The sequence below is a fragment of the Aotus nancymaae genome, unplaced genomic scaffold, assembly GCF_030222135.1.
Source record: "Aotus nancymaae isolate 86718 unplaced genomic scaffold, 86718_ANA_hifiasm-v0.15.2.pri h1tg000014l, whole genome shotgun sequence".
Classification (NCBI taxonomy): domain Eukaryota; kingdom Metazoa; phylum Chordata; class Mammalia; order Primates; family Aotidae; genus Aotus; species Aotus nancymaae.
Genome location: NW_026988425.1, coordinates 124,314,632 through 124,330,106, shown reverse-complemented (window position 1 = coordinate 124,330,106; position 15,475 = coordinate 124,314,632). Strand labels below are relative to the sequence as shown.

General features: G+C 55.4%; 1 protein-coding gene across 1 annotated transcript in view; it reads right to left on the bottom strand.

Moving 5' to 3' along the window:
* The window catches only part of KLF13 (KLF transcription factor 13), a 46,541-nt gene extending 36,895 nt beyond the window's left edge, over positions 1-9,646 (bottom strand). Inside the window, exon 1 of the mRNA XM_021666813.2 lies at positions 9,061-9,646. Within this exon, the coding sequence (XP_021522488.2) occupies positions 9,061-9,646 (586 nt within the window). The remainder of the gene's footprint in view (positions 1-9,060) is intronic.
* Positions 9,647-15,475: the final 5,829 nt, after the last annotated feature.

Sequence of the window (15,475 nt, the reverse complement as noted above, 5' to 3'; positions counted from 1 at the left end):
CAGAGACCCTTGGGTCCTCACACCACACCAGCCATGCTAGGAGACAAAAATGACAACTGGGGGACAAGCACAGGAGAATCCTTGGCGGCAGTGAGACCTCAGCGATGGGATGGAGGGAATCTGAGTCCCTGCCTGCCCTGCTGCGGGCCACTCAGCATGCCTCGTGGGAGAGGTACATGGGAGCAGATGGCAACCCCATGGATGCCTTCAGTGACCAGTGAGCAAACCAGACATGGCCAGTCATGCAGGTGAGGACAACGGGCAGTAAGTGTGGAGGAGCAGATGGGCCAAAATGTGCAAAGCAAGACCATCGAGAGCCGGCCATACGCCCAGACACTGCATCACATTTACACATCCCGATCTGGATATGTGGCAACCACGTCATTAACTCCCATTTATCAGCCCTGGTCCGTGAAAATGTGTTGGGGTTTGCTGATGGCAGGATGCCTGGGTGCACCCATGGTGCTGACCCCAGCTCCCAGATCTTGGCTTTGAGTAGCCCACTCAGCCAGTGGCCCAGGTGAATAGCCTTATCCCTTCTGGTAACCCAAGACCAATGACCTGCTGGACTCATGCCCTCTGCCCCATTCCCAGTTGACAAAGGAGTCAGGTTCTGAGACTCACATATGCCTTTGCTCCATTTCCAACCTCCTTTCCAACAATTCCTTGCAGACACTCCTGTTCATGCTCCGCCATTAACTTTAACTTCTACCAACAGCCCCAAAGCAAGTTCCCTTTATTCTTTTCTTTTTAGTGAGCATTTGGACAATAAAAGAGTTAAAGACAAGTGGAAAGACTCAGAGAAGGAATTTATCAGAGGAGGAAATTCTGGCTGCATCACAGGTTCTGCACATACTTGGGTGTGGCCCAAGACGGACTCTCAGGTCTCGCTAACCCATGCATACACGTTAGACCTACAGGGAGCACCTGACCACGCCCCACATGCCAGGACACAAGGCCTCCCCATCCACAGCTTGGACCCACATACGGAAGCACAAAGCCCCTGCCACCCCCAGTGACCACAGGCCTTGGGGTCACCTGATTTCTTCACAGGCTCTCCTTACTTCAGGAGGAAGGCAGAGGTGTCCTCCAACAAGGCTGGACCAGGGGAGGATGGTAGAGCCCCAAGGGTCAGCTGCTAGAGCTCCAAAAAAGGGTGAGGAGGCCCCAACCAGGGCCCCCACCACTTGCCAGGCTGCTCGGCCATCACCTCACCTCCCATGTGTGTTCAGTGAATGCTGGGGTCGGGGGAGAAGCCCGTGGCTCCTCTGAGCCCATGTCATCATCTCTCCACTCCCAAGCTTCCTTCCACCTGGCCCATGCTTACAGGAGACAGGCACCTGCCTACAGGAGCCCAAGGCAGGCTCGGAGCCATCTGCTCTTTGGTGAGTGATTTTTGCTTTGGGCCTTCGATTCTTGCAGAGCTCTTTCATGATGCAGCCTGGGACCCAGCTCCAAGGAGACAAGCCTGTGCCCTGTGCCTGGGGACCCAGGGTCACCCATCCATGCAGAGTAGGCCACACCCCTGTGGCACCAGCACAAGGACATTTAATCTGAGGCATCAGGCCTCAGTGCTACTCCAAACAGGTCACCTTGGGACAGACTGGCCAATGGCCACAGAGTGTAGCCAAGTGTCTGGTTACCAAGTGTTTCTGTGTGATGAACTTCAAAATGGAGAACAATAAACAGACTCCTCCTCCCGCCAAGAGTGTTCTCTGTCCTGTTTGTCCAGAACGATGTTGGTAAAAACCAGGAACTGATCAAGGCTGTGTTTCTGGTGCTCAGTGCCATGCTGTGCCCTCCCCCTCCCCCCACAAACCATGCCCAACAGCAAATGGCGATCATAGACTGGCCCTGTATCAGGAGGCAGGCAGCGTGGAGAACACAGGAGCCCGGTCACTCTGCTGGGTGGGGCAGCAGGGTGCGATGGCACAGCCCCTTCACCATAGCCCTAGTTTCAACTGAGCAAACTCCATGTCTCCCCCAAGAGCCTGACTCACAAACAGCTGATCCGCATTTGCCGGGAGTGAAGATGGACCTCAGATCTAAAACTGAACTAGAAATCAGAGACTCCACATAGCCACCGTGTTCCAGGTGTGGATGCTGCTCCGTTCAGCCACGAGCATGAATAGGGTGCCACGTCCCCTCACACACACCCCGTATGTATTTATACACATGCACCTGCATATGGAGGCATACATGTGTGTTCAGGGCCAAACGGTAGAGCTTTTGGTTGGGTAATGATTTCTTCTGTGCCTAGTGCCCAATCGATGCCAACAAGAGTAAAACAAGTTCAAGTCTCCGTTGCAATGGCCCAGAACAGTGGCCAAAGCGTTCTGAACTCAGTACCTCCTGCCCTGAGGGCTGCACTACTGTCTGTCTCTATGACCTCAACCCCAGCCACACAGCACAGCAGCTGCTTCTGAACTGCCAAGCTGGAGAGAAGTGTACTCCCATCTCGACAGGAAGTTGACTTCTCAAGAAAATAATCCCATCTGGGGCTTTGAAAGGAAAGAAAAACAGGCTCAGGTGTGTGGACCTAGGACAATTTTTGCTTTTTCTTGAAAGCACATAAAGACTCACCAGGACTTTGAGGGTGTCACCCACCGTAGGCCCTCCCCAACCCTGGGAGACAAGCAGCCTGTGGCCACAGGGCCGGCATTTGGGCTGACCAAGAACACACTCAGCTATCCTTGAGCTGGCTACTAAAGTCACCTTGAGCCATTTTCATTCCAAAGAAAAACAGGGTGTCTTGTCTGTTTGGGGAAAGGAGTACCTAAGCCTCCTCCAGGTGGTCCTTTGACTTCGAAAGCTGAACCCAACCCCTCATCTGTCCAGTCAAGGAAGCTGGAAGATGGAGTAGCAACCAACAAGGTGGACAGAAGGGGCTGAGCCTGGCTGCCCACCTTAACCATGTGATCCTGCAATGGGACGGCTGATCTCCCATGCCCCGCCCCCACGATGCAATTCAAGTGCCCAACATTGCCTGTGCCATATTTTGGACCAAAATTTGTTTAAACCAGACCCAATCATGAGAAACAATCAGGCCAATCCAGACTGTGAGATGTTCTATGAAACAAGTGGCCTCGGGCCTTCAAATGCCAGTGTAATACAATAGAAAACCCAAAGGCAAGAAACTCTCCTATGCTAAGGAACAGACAGGACAACCACAGGCAGTGTATGATTAACCAGATCCTGAATCCTACACTGGACATTTCAGGAATTACCAAGGGAACTGAATATGGACCGTGTGTCAGATAATAGATAATATTTAAAGAGACAGGAGAAGCAGAAAAGGGAGAAAAATATAGATTTAAAAATATATTTTTTATTTATTTAGATAGAAAAAGGGAAGGAGGAGAGGAGAAAAATGTGGTAAAACATTACCCAATGACTCTATGGGAAGAGTACAGGAGTGGTCAGTGCACTACTTCCTCAACCGTTCAAAAGCAAGAAAAATCTGTGCGGGAAGCCGTGTGCTGGGGACATCTAGGCTTCTACTACCATGGGGCCCTGCCCACCTGCAGTCACCTGGAACACAGGTCCAAACAGGAGCAGCAGTAGGGCACAATGGGGACACCCAGCTCAGGAGCAGCTGCCCAGGCACAAGCCCCAGCTCCTGTCCCTGTTCCACCATCACTTACTGTGTGACCTTGGGCATGATTCCTAACCCATCGGAGACTCGGCTTCCTCATTTGAAATTTAGTAATCATAATAGTGCCTACTTCACAGGGTCCTTGTGAAGATGAGATAGCTTGATGTAAACTAATAGAGACAGAACAATGCCTGGACCCTGGAGCAAACAGTCTGGAAGTCCTAGGATTGTGAGAGCCAAGTGTACCATTCTAGAAGTTTTTATTTTTAAAACTATTTTAACTGCTTTCTGAAAGCACAAACTGAACACACTTCACAGTGCCTTGGTATCTCAAGATCCCTGCTAGAGTGTTAGTTATTCTAGGGTCTCTCATGCAGGCCTCCATGACCCTCCACCACAAATGGCCCCACGCTTGTTCCAGCACCGGTTGACCCTAGGGCTTCTTCATTACCCATGTAAACACACACACTTACACATGCGTACGTTAGCAACCTGCTGGTTTGTTTCCTCCCTGCCTTTAGCTGCTATCCATGTCTTTTGCACTTCCTCAGTAACCAACGGAATTAAAGCTATGTGTAAAGTGGGAACAAACAGGACCTAAGGGCAGGAGGATGTCAGAAGTTTGAGAAGTGGGCTTCATGGCACCTACTCAGAAGGATTGGGTCCCCACCTCTGCTGTGTTCCAGACATGTGAAGCCCCAGACACAGGCTACAGGTTAAATGCCTGTGGCCTATCTGTTGGCTCAGGCAGCACAGCCTCCAGTCCTCTTTCAGCAGGGAGGGAGGGGAGATGTCGCCACACCGGCCCCCACCGAACACTCTCCAATCTCTGGAAAACCAGAACTGAAGATGGCCAGGAAAGCAGGCCACGAGGTGTGCAGGAGTGACAGTGGTTTTGCTGGTACTGTTTTAAATGTTCTCCATGTTCTCACACATGCAAGAGGAGAACTGGGAGAGTAAACACTTTCAGGAAGGTGGAGTGGCGACACAAGAGGTCTCTCCCTCAGCACAGGGGCACCAACAACTGTGGTCTGTTTCCTTTAGAAACATAATGTCTTTTAGGTTAACACAGTAACTCCACAACAGATGTAACCAACACTTATCAACCCCATCAATACCACCACCAGGTCTCAGTCCTACAGAAATGCCAGCTCCCCTGCACCAAGACATACACACATCAGGGTCCACTGCTACGCAACTGCTAACAGCAAAAAACAGAAAAGGCAATGAAGCTGTCCTTTCAATAAGTGAGGAGTTAAGTAAGTTATGGTGCAGCCATGTAACCACATTTTGGAATACCATGCGGTTGTGAAAAAGAATGAAGATGCCTCATTTAAGCAACACACAGAACAAAATGCCAGCAGTGGGATGTTTGCTAGGATCCTATTTATGCACATTTCAAAACGTCTATGTGGATACACATGTATGCATACATGCAAATCCCTCTAAAAGGTCTGTAAAAAAATGTACCAACATGGGGTAACAGTGGTTTGGTGGCGGTGCAGGCTGGCACCTCCCATGCCGCATATACTTCTGCACTATCTGAGGAGTTTCACAACTAGTGCCACTGGCAACCTGAGGGTGTAAGAGGGAGGGGCGGGAGCGCTAAGCCATTGGCCTGCATGTGTCTCTGCACAAAGCACGGGCCACCAACAAGCCTGTCTTTGCCCTGGGTAAAGGAGATCCCACCCAGATGCCCTCTGCTTTGCCAGGCAGCAGCATCAGGAAGTACATGCAGGTGGCTAGGGAGCAGCGTGCTTGGAAACAAGGCTCTAAAGCCAGAGTGTGCGTTGGGGAAGGGATCATCCGTCAGGATCAAATCCTGTTTCTGTGGGTAAAGATAAATTTCAGGTGAACCCCACCCAAATTATCACAGGAAATGGCTGAGAGAATGTGATCTTATTCTGCTTCCCGCTTCCACCCCAAACAGGGCCAGGTCACCAGGAACATGCCTCAAGCTCTGTGGGAGGGTGGGCTGTGCAAGGCACTGTGCCCACCTTTCCATGGGGCCCCCAGAACGCAGAGATGGCCCAGCATGTGGAGAGATGTTTTGGCTCCAGCACTGAAGGGAAAACAGGGGCACAGAGCAGTTTTGAAAACAATTCTTTGTGGGAACAAATAGGTAGGAATGTATTCAGTGCTTCTTTGCCAAGAAAGACCAAGTGGCCATTCTGCTAGGGGCCTGCCAAGTTTCCCCATTCAGGACAACAAGCAGGACCTCTCCAGAGGCAGGATCTGGGGAACAAGTTTGCCCTCAAGAGTGCCCCAGCCTGACCTATCTGGAGGTAAGTACTTGAATTTCTGCCTCAAAGCACCTCAGGCTCCAAGAAAGTCTGCTCCTGGTCTTGCTGTCCCCCAAGCTCCTCTTAGCAAACTTTCCAGGCCTGGGCTGGAAGTTCTGATTGGCCAAATAATAAAGTAGCACGAGCTGCAAAAACACTTTTCTTGGTTTTGTGTTATCATGCATTTGTTATAACATCAACAATTACCTAAATGTGACAGAGGTCAACATGTCCACAGGATGCCTTCTGGGATGTAGGAGTGGGAGTCCACACTGCCATACGGCTAATCAGGACAGAAAGCTCTTAGCAAGCAGCTGTTCAGGGCTGGGGGTGGGAGATCAGAGCACAGCAGCAGCCAAGGGACCACAAGTACTCCAGAGTCAAGGCTGACCCTTGCACTTCCCAAAGAGTCTTCACATACTTGACCTCATTTCCCTGAAGACTTTCCAGGTGGTCAGGGCAGACATCACTGAACTGCAGGGAGATCTGGGAACCCGTCCCCAGTCACACAAAGGAACAGCACAGAGAAGCTGGCTACTTCCCTGGTTTTGACATTCACCCTCTGCCATGAAATTACTGTGGGTCCAGGAGATGCGGTAAGGGGGTCAGGGGCACCTTCCTGCATATAATGGAGTACAGGGCCGGGCAGGACCTCCGTCACTGACTGCAGAGACCCCACAATGCTGCTAGTGGCCCACAAACCACAGACACCTCAGAACCCGCAGCTGTAGCAAAGCCATCCCCCTCGTGGCCTGCCTTCTCAGTCATTTCTAAGGCCAGCCTCGGTTTCTCCCTTCTGTGAGATGCTCCCCTTCTCCCTTGAAGAACACCAGTTACTTATGCTCTGCACACCTGGTCAGAAGCTGGAAATGGGCTTCCCAGGGGTGCCTCCACCAGATACTGAACCAGACTCCCTCCAGAGGCAGGTTTCTGGGCCGCGCAGCCCTCATAACGAGTCATCTGGAGTACCGGTTAAAATGCATTTCCAGGTGCAGACTGGAACTGTATGTACTAGATCAGCATCAGGGGCCTGGAAATCTGCATTCCTCCCAACTCCCCTCCAACCCGCTGCCGGAACCCTGTGCACTCCGAACTCGGAGGCCGGCATCCACCCTGGAGGTAGGACTTCTGATCTCTGCACACGTGAAGGGGTGGAGCAAGTTTCTCTGCTCCAAGAATAGGTGTTGTAGGACATGCAGACACTCAAAGAATTGGTTCCATTCTCTTTTGCCTGCCTTTGGTTTCTAGATGCTCTGAGGAAACTGGCCCCACCCACAGCGGGAGGCCCGGGACTCCAGGGCCCCTGCACCAATCTTCTAGTCAAGGGGCCCGCGCGGGGCAAGAGCCTAAAGCGGAAGGTGAACCCATCAGGAAGACATCCCAGGGCAGAGGCCCTGCCGAGCCAGCCCTGACCACAACAGTGAGCCCCTTCCCTCGGCCACCCCCTCCTCAATTTCCAGCTACCGGTGCTCCGGGTGCAAGGCCACCCTGACAGGGGCTGTAGAAAGAGTTCCCAAACATTAAGTGTGCCGCCTAGCACAGGCATCATCCCCCAAAGCGGTTCTCAACCCCAGCCACTCCCCAAGTGCTGCCCCCATTCGATACTCAGGGTCCACCAGGATCCGAGCCTAGCCTGGCCCCTCCCCCAGGGCCACACCCACCCTGCAGCTGCGCCCTGGGCTGAACTCTGAGCCCACACTGACCCCCATTTCCAACCTAAACCCCACACCCTTAACTGACGCATAATGCCTAGAAACGGCTCCGCTCTCACCCCCTACCCCATCACCTGCCACGTGGTTTGGGGCGGCCACAGCACAGGGTTAGGAGTCCGGGTACAGCCTCGGGGCGGGGGAGCGAGGGGAGTGGGGAGTGAGTTCGAGATCCGAAAGCCTCACCTGCAGACCTCGGGCCCTTTCAGTTCCAAATGTACCGGAAAAAAGTGGCCTTCAACTCTAGGGTCTCCAAGGCTGCAGCTTCTTTTAATCACTATATGAACTATTTTACAAATAAGAGACCACAACCCTTGGTCACAAGATAACAGTATTCAGTACACCGGTTTTGAGCCTGTCCCCAAGGTAAAAGAGGTGAGTGTCACAGAAGAACTCAGGAGCGCTCAGAGGAAGCAGACAATTCTTTACACCAAAATGGGGGAGGAGGATAGCCATCCATTAAAACCTGTTCATCTTTGTGTTAAAAACGAAACAAAAAGGGGGAAGGGTGGAAACCGCCGCAGATGAATCAACCACAAAGTACCCGGCCGCGCGTGGGAACTGCTGCCGCGGGGCTGGCGGTGGTCCCCAAGCTGGAGGCTCAGCGCCCGCCCTCGCGCAGGTGCCGCCCGCCCGCACCGGCCCAGGGCAGGTGAGAATTGGGTAGGCGAGAGGACGGCAACAGAGGACCGGCAGCGGCCAGGGCGCTCCTTTCAGGAGAGAGCCGCGAGGCAGAGGAGCCCTGGGGCCGGGCCCGCCCCCGCCAGCCGGATGGGCGGGGGCTCCTACTGAGAGCCGCAGGCGGGGAGCGGGACCCGGGACCGCCCCCCGCGTCGCCCAGCGCCGCCGCGGACTCTGGTTACGACAAATTAAACCTTAGAGAGCTGGAAAAATTACAGGAAGAAGAGAGCGAAGAATGTGCCGAGTGGCTAAGGGAGCCTTGTCCCTGCGTGAACTTCGCCCGCCGCGCGCCGGGGCCGGCCCCTCCCCTCCTGAGCGCGCGCCCGGGCGGCGGAGGAGGAGACGAGGAGGGACCCGGGAGAGCGGCCCCGGCCCCCGCCCCCGGGCGCCCCACCGTCACGAGCGCCGCCTGCGATCACCACCCAGGCCGCCCGCACCTGCCCGCGCCGCCCCCCGGTCAGGCGGAATCCCCGCACCCTCCCCCGGCCCAGAAGACTACAGCCGCCCCCGCGGCCCCACCCGAGCGCGCCCTGGGAGGGGGCGTGCCCGGCGGGGGCGCGGTCGCCGGGTGGGCGCCGGCTCCGAAAGCCGGGACCCGCCTGGCGCGGCGCGCGGGGCCGGCCGCGGGTCGGAGCGACCCGGGAAGGGGCGAGGCCCCGGACGTCTCGGCCTGCCCGGTCCCCACCTCGCGCCTGGCCGGCGGCTCTGGGGGCGTGGTCGGGCAGCTCGCGCTGGCACCGTCCGCGCACTCCGGGCGTCCGCGCACTCCGGGCGCCCGCGCCGCCCCACTGACCTGTGTGAGTTCTCAGGTGCGCCTTGAGGTGCGAGGATTTCCCGTAAACTTTCTCGCAGCCCGCGTAGTGGCACTTGTGCTTCCTCTGCGGGGACTCGAGGTCCGCGCGACTCCGGCCCCGCCGGCCCCTTTGTCTGAGGCCGGGCTCGCTGCTCCCCGCGGGCCCCGGCTCCCGCTCGGGCTCCAGCCCCACCTCGGTCTCCGGCTCGCTCCACGCCGGGCTGGGGGGCGCGGCCACCGCGCCTTCGGCGCCGGGGGAGGCGGGCTTGGGGGCAGGCGGTGGCGCGGGCGGCAGGCGGCAGGGGGTCCTCGCCTTCCGGGCCGCGGCGCCCTCTCTGCGCTCCGCCGGGGCCGGCGCCGGCGCCTGCTGGTTGAGGTCCGCTAGGATCCGCGCCACCACGAAGAGCGAGGCGCTGTCCTTGCCGTCGCGGCGGTCCTCGACGCGGGGCAGCGTGGGGGTGGCGGCTACGGCCGCGCCCTCGGGCCGGGACTCCGGCCCCTCCCGCGGCCCGTGCACGACCGCGCGGCTCGACATGGACACGAGGCACTCGGCGGCGAAGTGGTCCACATAGGCGGTGGCTGCCATGCTGCGGGCTGGGGCCGGCGGCGGTGCTCTCCCTGCGAGGCGTCAGCCGCGCATCCGCACCCACGGCCTCGGGAGAACGGGCGGGGGGCGGGGGCGCGGCGCGCCCTCTCTTCGGGCTGGGCTGGGCTGGGCTGGGCGCGCAGCCGCCTCTGCCGTCACCCGCGCGGCTCCGCGTCCGCGAGGCGCCGGCCCGGCCGGGCACCGAAGATCGAGCACATGGGGGGCGCGGGCGAGTGGGGTCCCCGCGCGGCGTAAGGGGCTGAAGGTTCTAAGGATGCCAATCGGCGACGTTAGGGACCACCGCGCTAAGTCGCGGCCGCAGCTTCGCCGCGCATTGTGGCAGGCGGGACAGCTGCCGTGCGCGCCGCGGCTCGGTGTGGGCGGCCCGGCCCCGGGGGTGGGCGGGGCCGGGGCCACATCTGGACCCGACGTCAGCCCCCAGCCACATCCTGGCGGCGCAGGTTACAGGCTGCGGCGGCCGCGGGGATCTGCGCGGGCTGAGGGGGCGGGGAGCCCAGAGCGCGCACCGGCGGAAAGGAGCGGTCGCGTGCCCGCGCCTGGAAGGGGGCGTGGCCGAGGGCCAGGACGGACCCCATTGGCCCGTGAGTGCACGGCCAGGCCAATCCCGGCCGTTAGAGGGGCGTGCCCGGTCCCGGGGCCTGCGCGCGCCAGTGGGCGTGCCCCCTGGGCCGGCGGGAGGAGGGGCGGAAACTGGAGCGGGGCGCTCTGACGCACTACGTCCGAGGGCGGCGGGCTCGGGGAGTTGCCGCCAGGAGCGACAGCCCGTACCTCCCGCGGCGGGGACACTGGGGGCACTTTCCTGCCGGAGCTTTTGTGTAGTGACAGCCTTGGTCTCCGACGTGGAGAGGCGAGCTCTCTGGAGGGCGCCATTTGTCCCTCCCGCCCTCCCGCGAGGGGCGTCGGCGGGGAGGCGTGTCTGCCTGGGCTGGGCGCTCGGCTACCTGAGGGAGGAACGCACTCGCGCCGCGCCCTCCGCCGCTGGCTTCCCTGGTGGCCGCGCCTAGAGCCTCGGGCCGCTTGCCTGCCCCCCGCCCTTGCCCTGCCGAGCTCCTGGAGTCCGGGCGGGGCAGCTCCCGTGGGAGGGACGGGTCTTCTCGAGCTGGTTCCTGGAGGCCGGGTTCCGGGGTGCGGTCGCTTTGCCCTTGAGCTCGTGTCAGCCGGAGCAGGACTGGCCTCCGCTGGCGGTGAGCCTGGCAGCCCGGGTGGCGCGCCCACCGCGGCCTGTGCCTCTAAAAGCGAACTACGTGCCAGGGCGGACGGCGCCGCTGCCGAGGGAACGCGGGGCCCCTTCCTCCCCTCCCGCCCCAGGCCCGCTGCCAACTCCTCTAGGCTACCCCTCTCCCACCGCGGTCGGGGGGCTTCAAACGCCACCAGCTGCGAGGACCCCGCCCACCGCGCCCCACCCGCTGTCTGGGCCTCCCGGAGGAAATGCTCGGCTGCGCGCGGCCCGGGCCTGGTCAACTTGCCCTTGACTCTCACCGGTAACCCCCCACCCCCGCCTGCGGCCCCAGCCATTCTCCATGCCTAGGCCATACCCAGAGACGCCGGTGAATAACTTCCCACCCCCTCCTCATCGGGCTCAGCAAACCCCCTCCCCGGTGCATTGTACTTAATGGACTGGGAAGCAGTCAGCCACCCCTGCTGTTTTCTGAGAGGAGCCGGGAGAATGTAGGAGCCCGGGCACTCACCCTCAGTGGACCCCAGCAGTGGATAGGGGGTTGTCATTCTGCTCAAGTTCTCACTAAATTAATTTGGGGTTGGGACCCAGTAAGACTGCTTTTCGGATAACCGGCGAGGGACGGAAACAGCCATTCTGAGTATGCATTTTATTGTGAGCAGCTAACTGCATGGATGTTTGAGCACCCTCAGTGTCTGTAACTAAAACCCTAAAATGCTGTCTCACTGATTGAGTTGCTGGCCTCTGGGAGACTCTAAAGGTGCTGGGCTGGGTCAGGTCCCTCTAGGAGGGTCTGGGCTTGGCAGAAAGTAATCATACTTCTAGGCAGATTGTGTTGATGACATTTAAGAGACGAGTGTCCTGACCGAGTAATGATTCAGAATGTTCCTTCATTCCCACCACGTGTCACAATCAGTCACTTCTTAAGGAAGGAATGGTCCTACGCCAGCTTATCAGCCACCCATACCCACCTGGCCCCTTTCCAGCCATCAGAATTCTCCCCAATCTTCAAGGTTCCACGTCTCTCCACTGGGTCACCCCAGCTGTCATGCACAATGGTGGGCCTCCTAGAGTCAGCACTATTCTAGGTATTGGGCTACTACAGCCATGAACAAAACAGCCCTTCCTTGGGTAAGGGGATGCCCGGTGTGGTCAAGGGTACTCAGTGCTGATGCACGCCCTCCAAGAGTTTCCTAGGAACGTGGGTCCCAAAGGATTTTGACTGTGCTCTGTGGCACTCTGGAGACAAAACTCAGTCCCTTGGCTGCTTTCTCAATAATCCACTGATCAAGCATTTGATTATTATTGTGGAATTCACCGACTTGATCCCAAACCCACATGGAAGTGTCTTCCAGATAGACACAGTTCTCTTCCCCAGAGAAAATGTCCCCTTAGCTGAGACTCCATGCTTTCTTTGCTAAGTAAGATTTTGACAGAGATGGCCTATGTATATGTGAGGGCGGGGCCATCTAATTTCAAATGGAAGCAACAGAAAAGCAGAGCAGGTGTGTCTGGGGAGTATAGAGACTAAAGGCTGAAAGGGTTGTTGAGTTTCTGGGTAAAAGTGGTGGACGGGTAGTATGTATTAACTTTAACTTCCTTCTGGAATCTCTGAAACATTTGTTAGAAGGCAGAAATCCACAAAGACAGGGAGAACAAGAGAGGAAGTAACAACACAGTTTTTGAAGCTAAAATACTTAGCAGATCCAAGAAAATGAAACCCTGAGATACTAGCTAGGAAGGAGAGCTAAGAACATACACCATGGAATCCCCAGAAGTTTCATGAATGGGTGGCACTGTGTACCACTGTACGTGAGAGTAAAGGGGGGTGAAGATAAGATTGACTGGCTGAACGTTTGCTTGAGGAGCACTCAGATGCCCATATCTGCACCCCAATTTCATGCAGCCTGACAACTGCCCCTTCCTTGTTCTGACAAAAGGCTGGATATTTATGACCTGAAAAAAGTAAAAATCAGCATCTTGGGTGGGTGGCCACCAGGCATAATTAAGGACAGAGGTACAGTAATAGGATCAGGGGATTCAATGCACACGTGGATATTGGATGCTGAGACCCACAAGCCCCTTGCTGGGACTTTAGAATGCAAGCAGCCAGGAGACTAGAAGGGTCTTTTCCTGCGGGAGCCAACCATGCCAAGGGGAAACACCCAGACCTTCTGCCATCTGTGCCCAGCTAAACAGGCAGCTCACCCTAGAGGGAAGGCCACAGTGAACACTGCCACTCATGTTCACAGAGGTTCTCATCGACCTCTCAGTCCCTCCCAGGCAAATGAAAGCAGGCAGCCAGAGCTGACCCAGCACCTCAGGAAAGCCTGTGTCATGAAATACAGAGTTACAATAGATTTTTAAAAAGCAAGTTGGAAGAAAGAGACTATGCAGAGAGAAGTAAACGTCAACAAAACCATCAATAATGTCATTAGGTAAATTTTAAAAGACATCACAATCTGTGAAGGGAGAACATAGATAAAGAAACATTCAGGGAAAACCAAAAATTGTTCTTGAGATGTTTACTAGGTAGCAGAAATGTAAAAGAAAAAAACCTCCCTGAAAGTAGAACAACAACAACAACAACAACAACAAAATGGAAAATAGGAAAGAAAAGTTAAGTTAGTGGACCAACCAAAAAAATCATTGATTAACTAATAGGGACCCCACATGATCAGAGAAAACACAAGAGAGAAAATCATCAGTGAATTATCATCAGAGGGCTTTGACCCCAAAGTTTTTGCAGTCCTCAAGTCTGACCATTTCAGAATGGGGTTGTTGGATGAGGAACTTCTGACCAAAACCCTCATCTCCGTCACTGATGGTTTGGTGTTTTACAATGAACAAGCCATTTTCTGTCATATGACATGGGGTTGGTTGGGGGAGAAAACTCTGTTTTCATGCCCTGTCTCCCAGTAGTCCAGAGTGCAAAATAATTCATCAAGTTCTAAAGGATGAAAGCCAACTTTGCATCTGGTGCACATTTACATGGGGAAAGATCAAAACCAGCAATGCTTCTGAAACCAAGCCATCTAGACACTGGAGAGGTATTTACAGTGTCTGCAGTAAATGTATGAGGGAAGCATGTTAAAGTGACGGATGATCCCTTCTAGGCTTGCCAGAGCAGATGGCTCCCGCTCCTAAACATGACCACTGACATGGGATCCCTGCCCTCTGTCATGATCTGGGAAGATCTCCAGCCTTGATGACAATTGTCCGTTCTGTGTCCCCTCCCACTGTCACTCCTTGGTGGTCTGCCATTCATAACTGGTGATCCTTTCCTCAGTTGGGTCTCAGGGTCAAATGCTACATTTTATCCCATTGACTCAGATTCCTGCCAAGCCTCTGGTCAGTAGCAATCAGCCCCCACCCATCAGCGCTCACCAGGCACATTGACACACACAAGAACTCTACACAGAAGGTGCTGTTCATTTCCATTTGCAGGTGAGAAAACTGAGCCTCAGTCAGGTCAAGAGACTCCCACAGCCACATGTAGCAAGATGCAGAGCCCAGGCTCTCGGCCTCAAGTCCTTTCGCCTCCCAGTAGTGCCCCCCCACCATCCTGCAGGAAGCTAGCCAATCAGCGCAGGGACTTACCAAATCAATTCAGGGAGAGCCAGGCTGGTTTGTTCTGGGCTGTCACGGGAATCCTGTCTAATGAGTGTTCTCATTAATGGGATTGGGAGGATTTATCATGAACAATGTAGGCTATCACTGCCTTGAATTCTGGGATGTTTGCAGCTAGAACTGAAAAATGGCAAGGGTTAGCCATTTGGATACACATGAAGCCATTTTTCTTTTTGTTAGTGCTAAAGTGAGTACCAGTCGGTAGCATCTAGGCACCATCAAATCCCAGAAAGTGAAGCTGGAAATGAACTGCGAGGCCACTCGTGGTCAGGTTGAGCTCAGCAGTGGGCACACATGGTCTGTTATTAACCTGGGGGCAGCAGGCAGTGAATCCTCAATCTGTCATATTCTTCATGTATTCAGTTAGTTTTATGGGCTCTGGGCTTTCTTTGTAGCATGGTACATTGAAGAGTCCGGAGCTCTTAGACCTGATTTTATAGCTCAACACATTGATTTAAAACATTTACAGAATGTAGGTCTGAGTAGTTCTTTCTCTTCGAGCCTCTTTGAACTGGAGCTTTCTGATTTGGTATGAGGTGTGACTTGTTTCCTATGTAGAGCAGAGAATGACACAAAGAGGGATGTTAATATTCCAAGGGAAAAAGAATGCTTTCCCCCAGTGAAAGAGAAAGGAAAAGAAGTTGAAAATCAGATTTAATCATATTACAGGAAACTCGACAGCAGCCACGAGGCTGCCATCTCCAACCTGAAGTCACTTCCTGAAAGTCCAGGAGTCATTCCCACTGGAAGCCACTGACTGGGACCCTTTGAGGGGTCTGCACTGGTTCTGGTGGGTGAATACAAGGTAGATCCTCGAACAGCTCCTCTCCAGCGGGGTGAGAATGCCCACAGCTCTCAGCCAGCTCTGGGGTCAGTCACCAGCTGTCTTCCCTCAGTGCCTTGTGCCTTGGGTGAGCAGCCACTGAGGAAATAGGTGCCCAGTCAGTGGGGGAATTCTCCAGCCACATCTGTGGTCTCATTGAAATCTTTCCTCAAAGACC